At 44.8% G+C, this 23,021-nt stretch overlaps 1 protein-coding gene across 1 annotated transcript in view; it reads right to left on the minus strand.

Annotated features, from left to right (window-relative positions):
- Window positions 1-7,947: 7,947 nt before the first annotated feature.
- Window positions 7,948-23,021, minus strand: part of BTBD7 (BTB domain containing 7) — a 57,091-nt gene continuing 42,017 nt past the window's right edge. The window contains exons 4-11 of the mRNA XM_056545474.1: window positions 20,811-21,019; window positions 19,398-19,473; window positions 18,040-18,200; window positions 16,108-16,251; window positions 14,390-14,579; window positions 12,576-12,754; window positions 11,987-12,415; window positions 7,948-10,379 (exon numbers count right to left, since the gene is read on the minus strand). Of these exons, the coding sequence (XP_056401449.1) occupies window positions 9,567-10,379; window positions 11,987-12,415; window positions 12,576-12,754; window positions 14,390-14,579; window positions 16,108-16,251; window positions 18,040-18,200; window positions 19,398-19,473; window positions 20,811-21,019 (2,201 nt within the window). The 3' untranslated portion in view covers window positions 7,948-9,566. The remainder of the gene's footprint in view (window positions 10,380-11,986; window positions 12,416-12,575; window positions 12,755-14,389; window positions 14,580-16,107; window positions 16,252-18,039; window positions 18,201-19,397; window positions 19,474-20,810; window positions 21,020-23,021) is intronic.

A 23,021-nucleotide genomic window follows, 5' to 3' on the forward strand; every position in this document is an offset into this window, starting at 1 on the left:
TCCCAGATGTAAGGACCCCCTTTGGATAGGGGGATACAATTTTGAGCACGGTAGTTCTCCTTTAAAAAGTTTAGCATCTTCGTAGTACGATGGTTCGCATAGACTGAGAAAACTGTAAAAATGTAACAAATACTGAGGCATCCCGATACAGCTCACTGCTGGGGGTTTGTTACAGTGTGTGACCTGTGTTCCCCCTCAAGCTGATACAAAAACTACTTCCATCGTGCGCAGGCAGAATGCGCTGGTTGTAGGAAACACCTGTGGGTCAAAGCTCAGTCCCAATCGTTTGTTACAATGTATCATCACAGGTAAAATGTATCAGTATGGAGTCAGAATGCAAACAAAACTTCAGTCACGGAGTAGGACCGCCCACTTGACTACTTTATTACGCCTGCAGATAAAAGAGCTGTCAATCACAGAGTAGGACCGCCCACTTGATTATTTATGAATTCTGGGAATAAGTCTGCATACAAAAGAAATGTCAATCACAGAGTAGGAACGCCCACTGGACTATACTAAATTCTAGGCTAAGAAGGCGGTCCTACTAAGTGATTGACAGCTATCTGTGTATGAGTCTGCATATAATAAAGTCATCAATCACGGAGCAGGACCACCAACTTTATTCTGGGCTGAATAGTCAAGTGGGTGGTCCTACTCAGTGATTGACAACACTTATATATATAAAGACTCATACACAGAGCTGTAAGTCACCAAGAAGGATTGCCCACTTGACTACTTAGCCCATTATGAGTAGAGTAGTCAAGTGGGTGGTCTTAGTCTGCATGTAAAAGAAGCTGTCAGACACAGAGTAAGACCGCCCACTTGACTACTTTACTTATTCTGGCCTAGGTAGTCAAGAGGGAGATCCTATTTTGTGATTGACAGCTATCTGTGTAGGAGTCTGCATATAAGAAAGCCATCAGCTATTCAGTAGAACTCTCAACTTGACTACTTTATTCTGGGCTAAGTAGTCAAGTGGGAGGTCCTACCCAGTAATTGACAGCTATCTGTGTAGGAGTCTGCATATAAGAAAGCCATCAGCCATTCAGTAGGACTGCCAACTTGACTACTTTATTCTGGGCCAAATAGTCAAGTGGGAGGTCCTACTCCGTGATTGACAGAACATCAAAATGCAGACTCACATAGCTGTCAATTACTGGGTGGCACCGCCCACTTGACTACTTAGCCCAGAATTAGTTTGCATATAAAAGTGCTGTCAACCACTGAGTAGGACTGCCCACTTTACTATTTAATTAATTCTGGGCTAAGTAGTCAAGTGGGCGGTGCTACCCAGTAATTGACAGCTATCTGTGTGAGTCTGCGTTTTGATGTTCTGTCAATCACAGAGTAAGACCTCCCACTTGACTACTTAGCCCAGAATACAGTCAAGCTGGCAGCCCTACTGATTAACTGATGGCTTTCTTATATGCAGTCTCAATACACAGATAGCTGTCAATTACTCGGTAGGACCGCCCACTTGACTACTTAGCCCAGAATTAGTTAGATAATAAAGTGGGCAGTCCTACTCAGTGACTGACAGCATTTTTGAATGCAGACTCACACAGATAGTCGTCAATCACTAGGACCACCCACTTGACTAAATTTAAAATGACTAAATTCTGAGCTAAATAGTCAAGAGGGCTGTCCTACAAAGTAATTGACAGTTACCCTAGAACTTTTCCCTTCAAAGCTATACATTAATCTGCTATGCTCCTGTTGCTCCATAACATGGTACCGGCAGAGAGGACCGTATATACAATGTGATAAATGTAGCTGTCAATCACTCTCTAAGACCACCCACTTGACTCCTAAGCACAGAATGCGCAGAAATTGGAACATTTCAATTCCTAGTTTTACTGAATTATTTTCCACAAATATCTATATCAGCGTTTCCTAACCAGGGTGCGTCCAGCTGTTGCAAAACTACATCTCCCAGCATGCCCGGACAGCCAGAGGCTGTCCGGGCATGCTGGGAGTTGTAGTTTTGCAACAGCTGGAGGCACCCTGGTTGGGAAACACTTAACGCAGCTTCACAAGTATAACTCACAGATCTGGAGGCAGGCGGGTCGTGAATACTGTCGGCACCAATAGCGCCAATTTATCAAAACAGACATGTAGCACAGTCCAGCGAGCGCTCTCCACCTTCTTCGGCAATGGAAATCGGAACGGAAAATTAAAATGCGCAAAAAACATTACCCTCCATTCATTGGAATGTCCTCACTATTCGAGTTTGCACTAAAAGCGCAAAAAAGAAATAAAAACAGAAATCGACTGACTGGAATTATTAGGAGGGGTCATTTAAAAAAAAAAAAATTTTATAATAAAAAAAATTATAATTATAATTTTTTTTTTTATACAATGCAACGGAATGAAAATACGTCCTCGTGTCCATCGCACAAGCATGCGCTTCAATTAGAATAATCTTCAAACACCATACCACGTGCATTATATTACAACGTATCATGACAGGAGGGAGGGGTAGAAGGTAGAAGAGGAAACAATATACAGAATAATTTAAACATTTTTTCCCCCCCCCCTCCGTGCTTCCGTAGAAGGCAGCGACGGCGATCAGGGAAAAATTTACATTGTCAAATCTCCAAAAACACACACGCACGTACGATCCTATCACGATCTAAGAAAAACAACAGTCTGCGACGGCCAATGATTGTCGGCAAGGACCTGATTGTCATGGGGAGTTGTCCGTACTGCGCCGGCGGCATTGTAAAACAAAAAAACAAAACAAAAAAATAAAAAATAAAAAAAAAACAGGGCGTTTTGTTATTTTAGAATAATTATTAGTATTATATTTAATTTTTAAATTTTAATTTATTTAATTTATTTTTAAAGGGACGTGCACATAAACTTCCATATAAAACCACTGTCACATACGGCACCGGGTCACATGACTCAAATACACACACACACTGACAAAACCACCACCAATGGAGCGAAACTTTGTGATAATGCCGCCCTGGCAGAAAAAAATAAAAATCATAATTTGCAAACACTTGTATGTTCCCCAAACAACGTGCCTGCAACTGTTGCAAAACTATAAATCCCAGCATGCCCAAACAAGCCAAGGTGCCTCCAGCTGCTGCAAAATTACAACTTCCAGCATGCTGGGAGAAGTAGTTTTGCATCAGCTAAAAAGCACACTGGTCAGGAAACATGGTTCTAGCAGTTGAAAAAACTACAACTCCCAGCATTTTCTCACTGTTACATGCATGCAAACATTCTCTTGCTTTCCAGCTGTTGCAAAACTACAACTCCTAACATGCTTAGGCATCCTTCGGCTGTTGCATGTAAACCGTTGTATGTTCCCTAACCTGTGGCTCTCCAGCTCAGCGTTTCCAAACCAATGTGCCTCCAGCTGTTGCAAAACTAAAACTCCCAGCATGCACGGACATGCTGGGAATTGTAGTTTTGCAACAGCTAAAAGCACACTGGTCGGGAAACATGGCTCCAGCTGTTGCAAAACTACAAATCCTAGCATGCTTAGGCATCCTTTGGCTGTTGCATGCAAACACTTGTGTGTTCCCTAACTAACGTGCCTGCAGCTGTTGCAAAACTACAACTTCTAACATGCCCAAACAGCCAATGTGCTCCTAGTTGTTGCAAAACTGCAACTCCCAGCATGCCCGGACAGCCAAAGGCTGTCCGGGCCTGCTGGGAATTGTAGTTTTGCAACAGCTGGAGGCACCTTGGCTGGGAAACACTGCTCCAGCTGTTGCAAAACTACATGTCCCAAAATTCTCGGACTGTTGCATGCAAACAGTTGCACGTACCCCAGACCTGTGGCTCTCTCAAGCTGTTGCAAAACTACAACTCCCAGCATTATAATACCTGTTGCGTGCATGCCCACCCCAAACCTGTGGTTCTCCGGCTCCAGCTTTCTGTCAGGACATGATGGGAGTTGTAGTTCTGAAAATCGTTGAAGAACCACAGCTTGGAGATCACTGCACTACAGAAAGAATCATGCATTACCACAGCTTCTGCTCTGCAAAACATAAGCTGACTGATACAACAGGCGACGGCGACAGTTAAAACACGCAAGAGCCCTTTATATTTCTCTCCCCCTCCAGCAGCAGCAGCAGGGGATAGTGAAGGCAATGCAGGAATGTTAGCACCTAGCATGGAAATGAAGAAGATCCACTGCAGCACATGTAGCAGCAAAGGCAAAAAAATAAAATAATATACAGCAAAGCCCCCATTCATACCAGGTTTGGTCCTGGATACCTAAAACCCATCAAAGACGTAAAGATGATGGATGTATTTACAAAAAAAAAAAAGTGTATGTCTGCCCAATAGCAGCAGCAGATCTACCGCCGCCGTGCTGCAAGAAAGAAGGAACGCCGAAAAAATAAAAAGAGTGCGGTATGAAAATACAAAAAATATCTCAAATTTAGATGCGTTTTGAGCGCATGTCCGCTCGCATGCAATCGAAACGCGTCTGAGAAGTCCAGGTACTGCTGGAACGTTTGGGTGTTGTTATGTTTTAATGGATTTAATTAAAGCTGGAATCGAGACCTTTACTTCTCGTGACGCAGTATGCATTAGGCCAAGTGCGAACCCGTGCACCAGCAGTTATTAAATTACAAAGACCAGTCTTACCCAACCAGGGGGCCCCCAGCTGTAACCGCTGGCTGTCCGGGCATGCCGGGAGTAGTCGTTTTGTAACAGCTGGAGGCACCCTGGTTGGGAAACATTAACTTAGACTCATCTATTAACCAGTGCAGAGCGTCTGGGGAAGTGGTCTCCAAACTGTGGGCCTACAGATGTTGCAAAACTACAACTCCCAGCATGCCGTTGGCTGTTTGGGCATTTTTGGAGTTGTAGTTTTCAACATCTGAGAGTCCACAGTTTGGAGACCGCTGTTCTAGGACAACCATGGACCCCAATGCGATGCTTTATTTCCCCTGTGATGGTGCCGCAGGGGAATCAAACACTTACTACCAGTTTTCTACAAAAGCTTTATTGATGGTCCCAACAGGGGGCGCTCTTTAAAGTCAGCTTATTTTAAACAGGACCCTTCTAACAAGTAGGGATTTTTGGACCCTTTTAAAGAAGGGGTTACCCAGAAATAGGAAAATATAGCAAATTGCTTTAAAAAAAAACAGCACCATTTAGGTCCTCAGGTTATGTGTGGTATTACACCTTGTCTCACTAAGCTGCAAAACCACACACAACCTGAGTACAGGGGGTGGCGCTGTTTCTGGAAGAAATTGAGTAAGAGTTTGAGACTGACCAAAACCATCATTGTAGTATTATAAAAATCAACACGCGATACCAAGCCAGGGGTTCTCCAGCTATTGCAAAACTACAACTCTCATCATGCCTAAGGCTGGCTGGGCATGCTGGGAGTTGTAGTTTTGCAACAGCTGGACAGCAAGAGTTTGGGGTAACATTGGCTGAATCCATATATATATATGTAACTGATGTATATAAAATGGATACACAATGGTATTATTAGCAGAGGTGCAAGAACAGAACAAGCCAGACTTCCTATACACAGAGGCCGCCGTCAGCCACCGGCGCAGGAGGAGTCACTATGGGTCAGATCAACGTTACGAGACACGTGCCCCGCACCTGTAAACTGGGAACACGAGAAGCGCTACTGAAGCGAAGCCGACACTGAGGTATATCTTGATCTGTACTGAGGCATAAAGTATCTAAGCTGAGCGTGTGCATTCACAGCTGGGGCTTGTAGTGCTCCGGAGGGATCGGGAAGTGCACTGCATGGATGTATATTACACATAGGAAGAGGATGCTACTTTCCCAAAACTTATTGCTACGGGACCTAAGAGGCTAAAAAAGAGGGACTCCACGTCCCCTCCCCACAATGTATAGACACACGCTTTAAAGGGTGCCCCTTTAAGCTCATAGGAGGTAGGTGATGTGGCTTCTAGTGCCGCAAGAATGAGAGATCACATGGATTGGAAACACGGAATGAATGACGTAAAAAGCCTCTGACACGTGTGTGTGACTATACAGAGAAGAGTTTATCAACCAGTGTGCCTCAAGCTGTTGCCAAACTACAACTCCCAGCATGCCAACGGCTGTCCGGGCATGCTGGGAGTTTTAGTTTGGCAACAACTGGAGGCACCCTGGTTGAGAAACACTGATTCAGAGAGATGTGGGGTCGGGTCACATGTTAGATCTTAAAGGTTGTAATTCACACAGGGACCTATTGGAGGCACTGTCTCCATGTCATTGAGCGGGTTTCTACAGTGATCAACATGTGCAAGCAGTGTGCCTCCAGCTGTTGCAAAACTACAACTCTCCAGAAATGCTGGGAGTTGTAGTTTTGGTCGAGAAACACTGACATAACGTATAGACGCCAACGGTCATCTAAACTGAGGAAATTCCGTAACTGTATGAACGTAATTGGTCAAATATAAAAAAATTATATGATATATATATATATTTATTTATTTTTTCCATCATTTTCAGGATCTCTGCTTGCTTTCAGTCATAGCAAGGATTCCCATTTACATCCAGGAGGCTGAAAACGTGTTATGATCTAATGTTTCTCACAGCTGAGGGTTTGCCACCATTGCATTTCCAGTCTAGTTAGCCCGCCTCACGGAGGGTATAATGATTGTGAAGTTGATGTGTCCGACTGGATGCAACTGTGGCAAATCCTCAGCTGTGAGAAGCAGTAGATCTGCACGGTGTAAACAAATGTTTCTATTCAGTAACAGCAAGCAGAGAGAATGATATAAGAATGTTACAGAATATTTTGTTAGAACTGATCACCTATCCCAGTGTTTCCCAAGCCCTGTGCCTCAAGCTGTTGCAAGACTACAACTCCCAGCATGCCCAGACAGCCTTCGGCTGTCTGGGCATGCTGGGAGTTGTTGTCTTGCAACAGCTAGAAGCACACTGGTTGGGAAACACTGACTCCCTCATGTGAACTTTTTCTCATTTATTTCCTAAATCCTCAAACATAAGTCCAACCTCTAGAGAACAGAAGCTCTCACAAGTCTCCAGCTGGTGCAAAACTACAACTCCCAGCATGCCCCCGACAGCCTATGGCGAGTATTACAGCATCACAGTCCCCGATACGTGGCACAATTTAGTCCTGTAAACTCAACCTGGACCTAAAGAAAAAGTTAATGCAAAGTTCAGTCTGACACTTTCTGTCGACCATTGGTTTATGCAAATCTTGCGCATCACCTGTCACCGATAAGTCAATGCCTACCCTTCTACAAGCCCCGCCCCCGAGGAGCCACTTTACATGCACCCACGTCACCTGCCGCCAACGACAAAGCATTACAAGGTAAATCGCTATACACTGGTTATCCAGAGGATTCACGGACCGTCACCACCAACTGCAATAGTAACCGCTTAATTGCTGAGCACTGTTCGCTCGGCTCTGCTACATAATAAGAATGCTTCAGGTGGGATATACAGTCAATGCTGTCAAAAGTAAAAAATAAAAATAATAATAATAATATACACATTTTACATGTGGCCTCCAATATACAGTGACCAAAAAAAACCTATATCCTATTGGTTAGGATAAAGTGCTGTAACATATGTAGCAGAGCTGAAATGGTCATTAATGGTGACATGCTGATGCTGCGTTGTTAAAGGGGTATCCCCCTGGAAAACATTATTATTATTTTTTTAATCAACTGGTGCCAGAAGGTAAAATAAATTACTTCTATTAAAAAATCCTAATCCTTCCTGTACTTAGCTGCTGTATGCTCCACAGGAAGTTCTTTTCTTTTTTAATTTCCTTTCTGTCTGACCACAGTGCTCTCTGCTGACACCTTTGTCCATTTTAGGAACTGTCCAGAGTAGGAGCAAATTTCAGCAGAGAGCACTGTGATCAGACAGAAAGGAAATTCAAAAAGAAAAGAACTTCCTGTGGAGAATACAGCAGCTGATAAGTGCAGGAAGGATTAAGATTTTTTAATAGAAGTAATTTACAAATACGTTTACATTTCTGGCACCAGATGGTTAAAAAAAAAAAATGTTTTCCAGGGGAGTACCCCTTTAATTGACGGGGTTGTAACTCTATTGGACAAACACCTTTCGGGGCATATTTTCTTTAGACAGTGAGATACAAAAAGAGGTGGTTTAACCCCTTCATAGGGATATTTTAATAAGAAGATAGGAGTTTGCTGCTAGATCCTGGGGATGCGATCACTAGAGAGCCAACTGGAGCGGTGGTGGGGTATGTACATTGCTACTCCATTTTAACTCTATAGGACTGATATTTCTATCTTTGGTAGTCCCATAGATTTTAACTGGGGCACCAGTGTAGGTGTTCGATCACCACTCCATTCAAATGGGAGACCCTCATTTTAGCCATCATGGGGGTCTTGGAGATCAGACCCCCCACAATATAGAACAGTGTTTCTCAACCAGTTTGCCTCCAGCTGTTGCAAAACTGCAACTCCCAGCAAGCCCAGACAGCCAAGGTGCCTGCAGCTGTTGCAAAACTATAACTCCCAGCAAGCCCAGACAGCCAAGGTGCCTGCAGCTGTTGCAAAACTACAACTCCCAGCATGCCCAGACAGCCGTTGGCTGTCCGGGCATGCTGGGAATTGTAGTTTTGCAACAGCTATAAGCACACTGCTTGGGAACCACTGCTCCAGCAGTTGAAAAACTACAGCCTTTGGCTGACCAGGCATGCTGGATGTTGTAGTTTTGCAACAGCTGGAGGCACACCGGTTAGGAATACTGTTCTAGAAGCTATCACATATCCAGTAGATTATTATTACTGAAAACCCCTTAAGAAAAAGCTTAGTAGGTTCCAATGTAAAGAGCCCCAGACAATGTGAGATCATGAAGTGCTCCCCAAGATACCTAAAATATCACAGAAAGGACCAAATGACAATCTCAGCTCTGCTATTCCCCAGCAGCAGTGATTCTGCTCAACCATTCCATACACGTGTTCCATCAGAAGCGATTACAGAAGTGAGGACGTGTGTGTGTTTGTGTGAAGCGTCACCATAGGGTCAGGACGGAATTCTGACGCCAAACTTATCAGGAAGACGTCAGAACGGGATGAAACCTTGGGCGGAAGGACGCAGAAATTCTACGTGTGCTTCTTTGGATCACTTCATTATCACAAAATAATAATAATTTTTTTTTTTTTATCTTGTCTCGGTAGAAAATATTGTTTGTTTGTTTTTTTAAATCCACTGAACCCATGAGGTCAATGTGAAAGTAAGAAAAAAAAAATTAAAAACATAATAATGTACAAATGCACTGTTCCCGTAAGTGACCGACATGTTGCAAATTCATAAAGAGGCAAAAGGTGCAAAATTAGGCTGCAAATAAAACGTTAGAAAATCAAGGTGCCAGCTAAAAGAAGTAGAAAAACAAACAAAAAAAAAACAAAAACATTGCAAAACATCCATTGTATAGAATGAAGCCACCACAGAGGAGACTGCGGCGTATGAGAGAAGGTAACGCAGGCTGGGTTGTTTCCAGTAAAGCATAGATTGACACAGCTCAGAACTAATCCATGGAAAGTGTTGTACTCCACAAGTTTTAGGCACAGAGATTATGTCAAGAGGTTATTTCATTATTTTTTTTATTTTATGCTATCCTCAGAGAGCGGACTTCTTGTAGAGAAAGTCAGGCTTATTGGGAGATCTTCGCTCTCTGCCCACGGCGTCCTCCCGCTCCAGGTCCACGTTCCTCTGTGTGGTGTGATCCAAGAGGTCGCCGTCTGTGATCCTCCTGAACACCCGCTCGTCCTGTCGGTCGGAGCTGTAGGCAGAGTGCGAGGGTCTGTTCGAGGTCAGGCCGTACGTCAGGTCGGATTCCATTTTCGCACGTCCCCGGCCGTGGTGAGAACCGTGGCTGGCGCCCTCTTGGGCGGCGAGGGCGAGGTCAAGTCTTTGAGGAGGTTGTTCTAAGACATCAAGGTGTAACGGTTCATTCTTTTGCCTGTGCGGGTGACTGTCCTGGGAGAACAGGTAATCTCTCCTGGAGTCGTCTTGCTTTTTCGGAGACATCTGGTTGGAGAGATAGGAGGGCTTTAATCCACTTGGAGGTTTGCTGTGACTGTACAAATCGGGGCCGAAATAATGGCCCTGCGAGGCCAAGGGGGAGTGTCTGCTGGGGACCGGTGTGGACGGTCGGCAGGCAGAATTGGAGAAGTCATAGAACTCCGGGTACTCCGGCTGGCTTTCGCGGGAATCCATTTTCTGTTCTACAGTTTGTTTCTGCCGTGAACTGTGCATATGCCGGCTGGGGACGTAGGCGTGATGCTGGACGTGGAGCGGCATCATGTCTGACACTTGCTGGCTCAGCTGGGTATCGATGGTCAGTTCTGGTAGCCTCCGGTCCTTCAGCGACATTGAGGAGACTCCTATTGCTATATCCGGCATAAACTCATTTAGAACCGGTTCACCGCACTGTAATAGAGAATACAAGTGAGTATACAGGCGAAAAGTTCTTTAAAGGGGTATTCCCATCTCATAATTCACTTTAATGGACAATACCGGCCTGTTTTTGGCCACCAGAAGTGGTCAGAAAAGCCAGAATAAACCAAACCAGAAAAGTTACATAATATGTGTAACTCCCATTGACTTTAATAGGAGTTATATAAACAGTAGAGCTCGCTGGGGCTACACCGTTTGCACAACTCCCATTAAAGCCAATGACCGTTACACATAATTTCATTACTTCCCCACTTCGGCTTCTTCCGACTTTTCTGGCCACCTCTGGCGGCTTAAAATAGGCCAGAAAATTGAAATGATGAAATGGGACAACTTTTAAAGCGGTACTCCGGTGGAAAACATTTTTATAATTTTTTTTAAACAACTGGTGCCAGAAAGTTTAACAGATTTGTAAATTACTTCTATTAAAACACCTTAATCCTTCCAGTACTTTTTAGCAGCTGTATACTACAGAGGAAATTCTGTTCTTTTTGAATTTCTTTTTTGTCTTGTCCACAGTGCTCTCTGCTGACACCTAATGTCCGTATCAGGAACTGTCCAGAGCAGGAGAAAATCCACATTGCAAACCTATGCTGCTCTGGACAGATCCTGACACGGACAGAGGTGTCAGCAGAGAGCAGTGTGGACAAGACAAAAAATAAATTCAAAAAGAACAGAATTTCCTCTGTAGCATACAGCTGCTAAAAAGTACTGGAAGGGTAAAGATCTTTTAATAGAAGTAATTTACAAATCTGTTTAACTTTCTGGCACCAGTTGATGGCACCAGTTGATAAAAATAAAAAAAAAACATTTTGCCTTACTATCTCAGTCTCATCTTGGCCGAGTACCGGACGATACTGCGCATGTGCGCGATTTCTCACTACACCCGGAAACGGTCTTCATTCGTCCGTCATTCTGCTTCATTCGTCCGGAGCAGCGCTGAAGTAAGGGTGTGGGCAAATTGTACATAAATGGTAGGCATGAAACTGTCTACACCCTTACTTCAGCGCTGCTCCGGACGAATGAAGCAGAATGACGGACGAATGAAGACCGTTTCCGGGTGTAGTGAGAAATCGCTCACATCGTCCGGGACTCGGCCAAGATGAGAAGGAGATAGTAAGGCAATATATGAATATTCATTAGCCGGGCGGTGCTGCGGGCCGGGCGGTGGTTACGTCACAGTGCCAGTTGAAGGCAGTAACCCCGCCCGTGCCATTTAGCAGCTAATTTGAATACACCGAAAAAGAGATATTAAGGGGCGAACGGCGCAGCGTATCCGGGCAAGGTAGGACTCAAAATGTTTTGTCTCGCACTATCCACAGGTACCTGTGGATAGTGCGGGAGACGCTAAACATGTGACAGTTTTCCTTTAAATTAACAAGGAGTCTCAATAAAAAAAGACACAAGTCACTGGATACTCTAAGACAGTGGTCTTCAACCTGCGGACCTCCAGATGTTGCAAAACTACAACTCCCAGCATGCCCGGAGAGCGTTGGCTGTCCGGGCATGCTGGGAGTTATAGTTTTGCAACATCTGGAGGTCTGCAGGTTGGAGACCACTGCTCTAAGATAATGTGGACTCACCGCTTGCTGTTCTGCCGCCAGGGCGGCTGCTGCGGCCGCTGCTACGGTCTGCCTTCCAAGGCCAGTATTAGTGCAATCAGGGGGTACAGTTTTGACACCAGGTAGGTAGGAAGGTGGTGTAGCTTTAGGCATGGTCCTGGAGTGGAACACTGTATGGTTGCAGGGGTAGGAAAAGGAACGTGAGGGATGCTGGCTAGGCACTCTGTGCTTCCAGCCCACCTTAAACTGGTTGTGAATGGGTGTCGCTGGGGGGTGATAAGGTGGAGGTGGAGGGGGCAATGGAGGATGGAAGGCCACGTAAGAATCTATGTCAGTAAACATGGTTTCCGTAGCAGGGGTGCTGTTAATCCTACACCTCCCAGACTGACGCAGGGTCAGAAGAGGACTCTCATCCCCAAACCTTTCATCTGGGAAGAACTTGAGAGGATTCTGCAAAAGGAGAAGAAACAAATCGTCAGAAGTACGCCAAAAAAAGGATTACACTGACACATGCCATATATATTAGTATTGTATACAAAGAAGAAACAAAACTATATTCTTTACTTATATATGATCAGTATTGTGGGATCATTCATACAACATGAAGTACCTGTAACAGCTCAGCTGCAGAATCTGACAACCCAAACTCTCTCAGGACCCGGATTTGGATCTCATAGCTGACGGTAGCACCTTCTCCACAGTTTAAGGCGTACGCGCGTTGAACTTGTTCCGTGTGGCGAAGTTCCTGCAGGCGCCGAATCATCTCCTTCACCACCCCAAGGGGAGGAACTGGCAAGACAAATCCGGTATAAACATGAACACGTGATTTTATTTTTATTTTTTTTTGTCCCAGGAGCTTACTATTGAATTTCTTTATAATCACACATACACAACAATTTCTTGTGATGATTTATCAATTTGCTGATGGGGTGAAGAACATAAAGACTTCATGCAGGAAAGTGACAACTGAACAAGCAGGGCACATTATGCATTGGACAAAATGTACAAATAGTGGAGCCCTCATGTATGTCATGTGAGCACAGTCATGAGGTACTGTAATTAGTTTCCTGATAGCTGGTTCACCAGTACTAAACCCAATACACAGGGTTAATGTGCAGGTGAGCCTGATTCAAAAGGTATATATAGCAGTGGTCTCCAACCTGCGGACCTCCAGATGTTGCAAAACTACAACTCCCAGCATGCCCGGACAGCCAACGGCTGTCCGGGCATGCTGGGAATTGTAGTTTTGCAACATCTGGTGGTCCGCAGTTTGGAGACCACTGGTATGTAGCTTACTCTGATCGCTGCTGCCCCTCAGGAGATACAAGTAGTATTAGGACCCTTGCAGATACGCTAATGCCATCCTTTGTGCAATGAAGGCAGGAGCCGCCATACAGAGCTACCCTACCCTGTATTTGCTCCCATATGCCCGCCTTGTTAATATTTACAGAGGACCCTTCACCCATGTGTGTGCATTGTGGGAAGGCATATGGGAGCAGAGGGGACGTCCTTCGCAAAGGACATCATTAGAATATTAGCAACGGACCCTAATACTTCTTGTGTACCCTGAGAGGCGGTACCGATGGGAGTAAGTTATAATTCTTTTTAATCCGGTTCACCTGCACTATTAGGGTGGGTTCACGTCACCACGTTTTCTTAGTACGGGACCATATCCGGCGGGGGGGGGGGGGCGCAAGTGAAAACCGGACGCTCCCGTATCCCATCTCATTCATTTGAATGAGCCGACTGGAGTCAAACAGTGATTCCAGTCGTCTCATTTCTGCCCAGTATCTGGTTTTCTGACCGGACTGAAAACCGTTGTATGCTGCGGTTTTTAGTCCGGTCAGAAAAACGGATATGGGGCAAAAAGGAGCGACTGGAGTCACTGTTTGACTCCAGTCGGCTCATTCAAATGAATGAGATGGGATACGGGAGCGTCCGGTTTTCACTCCACCCCCAGCCATATCCGGTCCCCGTACTAAGAAAACGTGATGTGAAGCCACCCTTACCCTGTGTGTTGGTTTTAGTGCGAGTGAACCAGCTGTCTGTTTCTCTTTAATGGGGTTACCCAAGATTTAAAAAATAAAAAAAATAAAGAAAAAATAACTCAAACAAAAACAATTTCATAAAAGAAAAAAAAAAAAACACACACGCTCCACCCTTATCCTCAAATTGTGTGTGGTATTGCATCTTCGCTCCATTGTAATTCCACACACAACCTGAGGACAGGGGTGGTGCTGTTTTAAAAAAAAATCTAGCTCTGTTTTACTATATCTGGATAACCCCTTTAGGGTGGGGTCACACATAATGGATCCGCAGCGTATTTTACACGGCAGATGCGCCGATGACCACCCCTATAGTGTGCCTCCAGCTCTTCCCCCCTGTGTCCTGTTCCAGGGCCCCACTATCAGGAGAATCACTCACCTGGTATTTCATTTGCTACAACTGTAGGAGGACTCGCCTGGCTGCTGTTGATTTGCTGGTGGTTGATCATGTGACAGCACTGTGGCACGGCATTGTTTACCATGTACAATGTGTCGGGAACATTGGACATCCGAACCATCCTTAAACGGACCAGGTCCGTCTGCTCCACCATCATCTCATCCAGCACAGACTGCAAAAAAGAATGCACAGAATAGATATAGTAAAGCCAGTTTTTCTGCACCGTGTTTTCTAAAGTTTGTCTTCAGCTGTTGCAAAACTACAACAGCCTGAGACACATTGTTTAGAAAACACTGAGCTAAGTGATTAAACAGGGTATTTTATTCATACATTTCTATTTATTTTTTTAATTGATGGCCTATGCATATGGTAAACCAACAATATCAGATTGGCTCTAATTCCACGCTCATCAAATGTTCGAAACGGCTTCAGCATTACAGAGAACATCGCATCTCCTTCCTGGTTTTGTCAGGCACAGCGCTGTATGTTTAGTAGTGGCTGTGCCTGGTATTACATCTCAGAGCAGATCAATCCCATATAAAAAGGCGTTATCTCAAGACTATAAATTCTAACTTATGACCTATCCAGAGGATAAGTATCTGACTGGTGGTGGTCCAAATGCTGAGACCCCCTACAGATCACAAGAACAGTAGTCCCTTGTCTCCGAATGAATGGAGCAGCACTGTACATGCTCAAACCCACTCCTATTACTAGTACAGTGGTCCCTCAACATACGATGGTAATCCGTTCCAAATGGACCGTCGTTTGTTGAAACCATCGCATGTTGAGGGATCCGTGCAATGTAAAGTATAGGACAGTGGTCTACAACCTGCAGACCTCCAGATGTTGCAAAACTACAACACCCAGCACGTTGGCTGTCCGGGCATGAAGGGTGTTGTAGTTTTGCAACATCTGGAGGTCCGCAGGTTGAAGACCACTGGTATAGGAAGTTGTACTCACCTGTCCCCGCCGCTCCGGACCGTCACCGCTGCCCTGGATGTCGCCTTCCATCGCTGTCGCCGCTTCACCTGGGTGTCCCCGACGCTCCGGCAAGGCCTCTGTTTCCCCAGCATCTGCGCGCTCTGTAGCCGCCATCCCGTCGCTACGCACGCCGCTCCTATTGGATGGTGGGACGGCATGCGCAGCAACGTGATGACGTCGATGGAGAGCGCCGACGATGCAGGGGATCCCGAAGAGGACGCGCCGGAGCCCCGAGGACAGGTAAGTGATCGTCAGCGGACCACAAGGGGCACCGTAAACGACTATACGGTGGCAGCTGAAGCAGTCTGCGCTGCAGGATAGTCGTTTATGCGATGGCCCCGACATAAAAAAGCATCGTATGTTGATGCTGCCTTCACCATGTGATGGCCTCTGAGAGGCCATCGCATGTTGAAATTATCGTATGTCGGGGCCATTGAAGGTCGAGGGGTCACTGTACACGCAATGCAGCACTCCGCTATATTCGTCAGTCACACAGCAGTGAATGGAGCGGTGGCCACTCCATTTACAAGGAGAGCTCGGGCTATCATTTTGGAGACAGTTTATGAAAGGTGATGAATTGTTTTAGTAGAAGAACACCTAAAAATGTACATATACCTTTATTATTGTATATTAAGTTCTTTTTGCTAAAGGTTTACTGGTTGGAAAAACCTGAAATAAGGCATACATTGGCATCGGGACTGTGTGAGGTCGAGGATTACCTTAGCTTCCTCTACATAGGGCGAGAACAGTCTGGGCCTGACATAAATGCCGGCATTCTTTTGGCGTAACCAAGAGTTGGACTTCCCGCTGTCAGACGTTGGCAACATATCCGCAGGAGGAGTGCTGATCAGGCCCCGCTTCATCTATATATGGACAAACAAATCAAAAAAATGATGGGGGAGCAAGTATAAAAATTCCAGGTAAGTACCATATCAATATATTCAAATACAGCATATCACTGCCACTAAAACAACAATTCCCAGGATGTCTCCTCTCACATATTGTTCAGTTGCTTCTTAAAGGGGTCAAAGAAGATGATGTCCGGCACTGGAAGTGCAGTTTAAAACGTGCTTTATTTTCTTGGCAAGGAGTCACAATACAGATGGGAACGTCTGACGTGTTTTGCATCGGCAGGTGCTTAATCGTAGAATTAGTCTACGATTAAGCACCTGCCGGTGCGAAACGCATCAGACGTTCCCATCTGTATTGTGACTCCTTGCCAAGAAAATAAAGCACGTTTTAAACTGCACTTCCAGCACCGGACATCATCTTCTTTGGTTTGCATTAGTGAAGCCGGGGCGGGACCGGTGGGTCTGACAGCGCAGGTGTGCATCCCAGGTCATAAGTGGAAGAGCGGACAGAGCTACCTCTTCTTAAAAGGGGTACTCCGCTGTTAGACATCTTATCCCTTATCCAAAAGGATAGGAGCTAGGATGTCTGATTGCAGGGGGCCCACCACTGGGGACACTCGGGATCCCGCCTGCAGCAGCCCGGAGCCAAGTTTTCTCCAAGGCTGATGACGGGTCATCGTGATGTCATGCCTCGCCCCCTCAATTCAAGTCTATGGGAAGGGGCCCCTTACATCGACTTGCAATGAGGGAGGTGGACATGACGTCACGAGGGGGAGGGGCAGTGATGTCACGATGCCCCATCCTCTGCACCGCCCGTCATCAGCCTCGGAGAAAACTTAGCTCCGGGATGCTGCAGGGGGGATCACGGGATGGATAAGGGATAAGATGTCTAACAACGGAGTACCCCTTTAATTATTCTCATTTCTAGGAAACTTTAAGCACGATGGTAGAGATGATCCAGCAGAGCAATAGCGGATAAGAATGCTGTTTATTGGGCATCAAAAGTGACTACAGTACACAGAAGCAAGGGCCAAGGCCCTTGCTTCTGTGTACTGTAGTCGCTTTTGATTCCCAATACACAGCATTCTTTTTCACTATTGCTGGATCTTTATCATCTTGCTGCAAGTTTCCACATGTAGTCCACACGTTTTCCGTGCACGCCTGACCTGGTGGTGAGGTGAATATTACCTTTGAAAATCATTTCTAGGAAAGCTGTGCAACAGATAAGGCGATCGCCAGGGTAAAAAGTGAGGGCATATATAACAGCACAGAATACGACTTATGAAGTTATGACACCCACCTATGGGCGATGATACACACACTTTAAAGCGGTACTCCGCCCCTAGACATCTTATCCCTAATCCAAAGGATAGGGGATAAGATGTCTGATCGCAGGGGGTCCGGCCATAATCTCCAGGTCGGCATTCTGGCTGTCTGAACATTAATGTTCAGAACGCCGGATTCGGACGGCTGTGGTCGTGACGTCACGCCCCGCCATTTATGGAAGGGGGCGTGGCATGAATGGAGGGGAGTGGCGTAAATGGAGGGGGAAGGCGTGACGTTACGACCTGGGCAGCCCAAAGCCAGCGTTCTGAATATTAACATCTAGGGATGGCAGGGATATGATGTCTACGGGCCGAGTACCCCTATAAGATACAGTTATTGAGAACCTTGATATAAACTACTGCAGCCCATTTGATATTTACTGGAATGAGCTTCTACCTCTTGAGATTTGTTTAGCATTAATGTATCTACTTTTATACCTGATAATAATTTGCTCAGCTAAGGTACAATACTTACAGGGTCACTCAACACATCACTGTTCATAGGTAAGATATGCTCGATGCGGACAAAAGGCAGCAAAGACGACAATATCTCCCTCAACTCCTCCACATCCAAGTCCCGGCGTTTTACGCCTCGCTTGTTCACACTGTGCGCAGTGCCGCTCAGCAGGTTGGGCTCTGTAATACAAATGAGAAAACACTGCTTACCATTTTGGCAAACTGAGTAGTAATCACATACATATCTATATGATAAGATTCATAGGTTTTCCTCTGTTATTGGAAGCAGTCAGCAAGCTCTGTATACAGCCTGAATGAGGCCTTATACAATGGGTACAGGATCAGTAATATATCAATTGAGAACTGCAGTCCACAACACTAACATACGACTCAGGCTCAGTTCACACATTGCAGTAATGTTCGATGCAGTCAAAAACTGCATTACCACTCAAATTAGTGATGGGTTCATTGGGCACATTAAAAACAATAAATAAAAAAATACTAAAAAAAAAAAAAATTATATAAATATGTCCCGTATAACAACAATGAGAGTGGAACAATGTAGCCAGGAAGGGAAAAAAAAGCAGGTGCTGAGCCAGCCCAATCCTTGGCCATAGGTGATGCAGATCCAAAAAACCAAAATGAGGCAAAAAGCGGCACTCCAGCAATCCAAAATAATAAGTGATATTCATTTACTCATCCATAGGGTGCTTATGGATGGGTGAATAAATATTTTAGATCGCTGGAGTAGCGCCTTTTGCCTTATTTTATTAGATATATATATATATATGAATTAATGAATGAAAAACACTACTGTGTGCACTAATGTGTGCAATCTTGCAGCGTCTTTCTTTATTGCTATACGGTCTCCTTTGGACTGCAGATGTAACTCCATAGTGAAGATATATTTATTTTAAATAAATATATAGTTTGTTAAAATAATAATAATACAAAAAAATTATTACAAAAATACATAAATAAATAAAAGGAATGAAAATCTGTGTGTGGTTACGGCTAAAAAGAAGATTAAATCAATTTCTTGTAAAATTCTGCTTCAGTGTATCCCGACCAGGGTGCCTCCAGCTGGCTGGGAGTTGTAGTTGTGCAACAACGGGAGAGCCACATGTTTGGGGAATATGCAACTGTTCGAGAATGCTGGGAGTTGTAGTAATGCAACTGCTAGAGCAGTATTTCCCAACCAGTGTGCCTCTAGCTGCTGCCAACGGCTGTCCGGGCATTATGGGAATTGTAGTTTTGCAGCAGCGAGAGGCACACTGGTTGGCTGTGTGAGCATGCTGGGAGTTGTAGTTTTGAAACAGCTGAAGGCACACTGGTTTGGAAACACTGTTCAACATGAATGTTAGATGAGGGTCTCACCTCGGTCTGCTATCCTCTTCATCAGCTGGTATTCCCCCCACTTGATTAAATATTTCAGGATATCCTGCTCGCTTGCCTTAAAAAGAGAAAAAATAACAAAAACAATCCATTAGTCTTCAATCCATTAGTCTTGGCATTCCTTGTAAAATATCAGGTGACCCTTAAAAACTCTGGACTGGGAGACTTGTGCAAACAGAACGAACTGCCCCAGCAGCCTCTGCCTACAAGAATAAGATACAGGAAATATGCAAAATATAAGACTGGTGTATTTCCCACTGTCTGAATGGGACTGTGGAATCCCTATGAAATCAAAGTAAATTTAGGTGGAAATTATGCAGTTTGAACATAGCTTAAAGGGGTACGGTATCCAAAGGATAGGGTGTAAGATGTCCGATCTCCCTGCTGCACCCGGCATTCATTTAGAGCGTTGGGTGCATCGCCGGAGCCTCGTGACGTCATGGCCATGCCCCCTCAATGCAAGTCTATGGGAGGAGGCATGATAGCCACCACGCGCCTCCCATAGACTTGCATTGAGGGGGCATGGCCGTGACATCAAGAGCCTCCGCCCCGCATCGCCAGTCATCTGGCATGGACCGAAGTTCCCTCCGTGCACTGGATGTCTGGGGTGCCGCAGCCGAGATCGCAGGGGTCGCCAGCAGCAGGACTCCCCGAATCAGACAACTTATCTCTTATCCTTTGGATAGGGGTTAAGATGTCTAAGGGCTGAGTACCCCTTTAAAATGTTCCAAACGCTTAGAGCCGGGGGATCCGCCCCCTTGTGACGTCACGCCTCATGCCCTACATGCAAGTCTATGGGTGGTGGCGTGGGCAGTGGCATCGCGAGGGGGCAGGGCCACAACGTCACAAGCAACCGGCGCAGGCTGTAAGCGGTTGGAACATTTTGCTCCGAACGCCGAGCAGCTGAGTACCCCTTTAGGAGTGAAATAACAGGAGATCTGATAGTAGTTATTATAAACCCCTTCCATATCTTCTTATGGGTGCCCAGCTGTCTGTAATACGAGTCCTTCAGACAGATTACAGAAGATTTAAGCGAGTGCCATACACTTCACAATGGCACAGTCTTAAATCTTAGTGCTACACACTGTAAATTTAATGTTGTATAGTCCACATGAGGTACAAGGTTGGAAAAATAAGAAACAGATTTGCATGGAGAACTATATGGGATTCATCAAGTCCATGGTTTTCCTAGGGCAGTGGTCTTCAACCTGCGGCCCTCCAGATGTTGCAAAACTACAACTCCCAGCATGCCCGGACAGCCGTTGGCTGTCCAGGTATGCTGGGAACTGTAGTTTTGCAACATATGGAGGTACTCTGGTTGGGGACAACTGTCCTAGGGGATAAGTGCACCTTGAAGGGCAGAAGACACACGACACATGCAGAACACTGCGTTACCTGCAGATAGTCTGACAGGATGACGCTCCGCAGATGATCCTTATTGAGCTCATAGAAGACGTCCGAAGTCATGACCTGACTGAACTCCTCACACAGAAAGTGCAAAGCTTGGCGGTACACCCAGCTGGAACCATAGGGCTGTGAGCTCCACTTAAAGATGGCGATTAAGGTGTCTAGAGAGATACTCTCTGCAATGATATCCTCGCAGCCTGCACGAGAGGAAAGAGTTAATACATTTCCTATCTAGACATCGAGAATAGTGAGTACAGCTCTGGAGTATAATACAGGATATAACTCAGGATCAGTACAGGATAAGTAATGTAATGTATGTACACAGTGACCTCACCAGCAGAATAGTGAGTACAGCTCTGGAGTATAATACAGGATATAACTCTGGATCAGTACAGGATAAGTAATATAATGTATGTACACAGTGACCTCACCAGCAGAATAGTGAGTACAGCTCTGGAGTATAATACAGGATATAACTCAGGATCAGTACAGGATAAGTAATGTAATGTATATACACAGTGACCTCACCAGCAGAATAGTGAGTACAGCTCTGGAGTATAATACAGGATATAACTCAGGATCAGTACAGGATAAGTAATGTAATGTATATACACAGTGACCTCACCAGCAGAATAGTGAGTACAGCTCTGGAGTATAATACAGGATATAACTCAGGATCAGTACAGGATAAGTAATGTATGTACACAGTGACCTCACCAGCAGAATAGCGAGTACAGCTCTGGAGTATAATACAGGATATAACTCAGGATCAGTACAGGATAAGTAATGTAATGTATGTACACAGTGACCTCACCAGCAGAATAGAGAGTACAGCTCTGGAGTATAATACAGGATATAACTCAGGATCAGTACAGGATAAGTAATGTAATGTATGTACACAGTGATCTCACCAGCAGAATAGTGAGTACAGCTCTGGAGTATAATACGGGATATAACTCAGGATCAGTACAGGATAAGTAATGTAATGTATATACACAGTGACCTCAACAGCAGAATAGTGAGTACAGCTCTGGAGTATAATACAGGATATAACTCAGGATCAGTACAGGATAAGTAATGTAATGTATGTACACAGTGACCTCACCAGCAGAATAGTGAGTACAGCTCTGGAGTATAATACAGGATATAACTCAGGATCAGTACAGGATAAGTAATGTAATATATGTACACAGTGACCTCACCAGCAGAATAGTGAGTACAGCTCTGGAGTATAATACAGGATATAACTCAGGATCAGTACAGGATAAGTAATGTAATATATGTACACAGTGACCTCACCAGAAGAATAGTGAGTGCAACTAAGCCGCTGTCAAAAACAGAAACACTATTTTTAATAGACAACGGTGCTCGGTGCAATTCAAGCTCACGATAAATAAAAGCAAATGAAGATTTTAATCTTTATTCAAGTCATTTATAAAATAAGGACATAAAAAAAAAATCTATATATAGAACAGGAATAAAAAATGAGTCACTTCTGAATTCTTAAAATACCCGAGTTCATGTCACAGGATTGAAAATTAGCATTTTGATATATCTGCGCTGCCCACAAATAAGCAGTTATCCGATGCTTCACCCTCAGCTGGAAACCTGCAGAGCAGCAAAATGTAGCTGGGTCAGGCCACAGGAACTAAGTAAGGGACAAAGTAAGGCAGTGTTTCCCAACCAGGGTGCCTCCAGCTGTTGCAAAACTACAACTCCCAGCATGCCCAGACAGCCTTCGGCTGTCTGGGCATGCTGGGAGTTGTAGTTTTGCAAAAGCTGGAGGCACCCTGGTTGGGAAGCTCAGAAGTAAGGGCTTCATACAGCTCAGCTTCCTGGACTTCTGCGGTTATGATTTAGAAGGAAGGAGGTTGGATTTGGATTAAAACCTGAATTTTCAGGTCTGACTGGATGTGAGATATTATTCTGTTTTATCAGCCGGGAAGATTTTAGTCCCTAAATACGTCATATTGTAAAAACGAAGAAACAGTCAGTTTTTCTGACAGCAGCTCAGTTGCAGTCACTATTCTGCTGGTGAGGTCACTGTGTACATACATTACATTACTTATCCTGTACTGATCCTGAGTTATATCCTGTATTATACACCAGAGCTGTACTCACTATTCTGCTGGTGAGGTCACTGTGTACATACATTACATTACTTATCCTGTACTGATCCTGAGTTATATCCTGTATTAT

Source organism: Hyla sarda, chromosome 11, assembly GCF_029499605.1.
Source record: "Hyla sarda isolate aHylSar1 chromosome 11, aHylSar1.hap1, whole genome shotgun sequence".
Taxonomy (NCBI): domain Eukaryota; kingdom Metazoa; phylum Chordata; class Amphibia; order Anura; family Hylidae; genus Hyla; species Hyla sarda.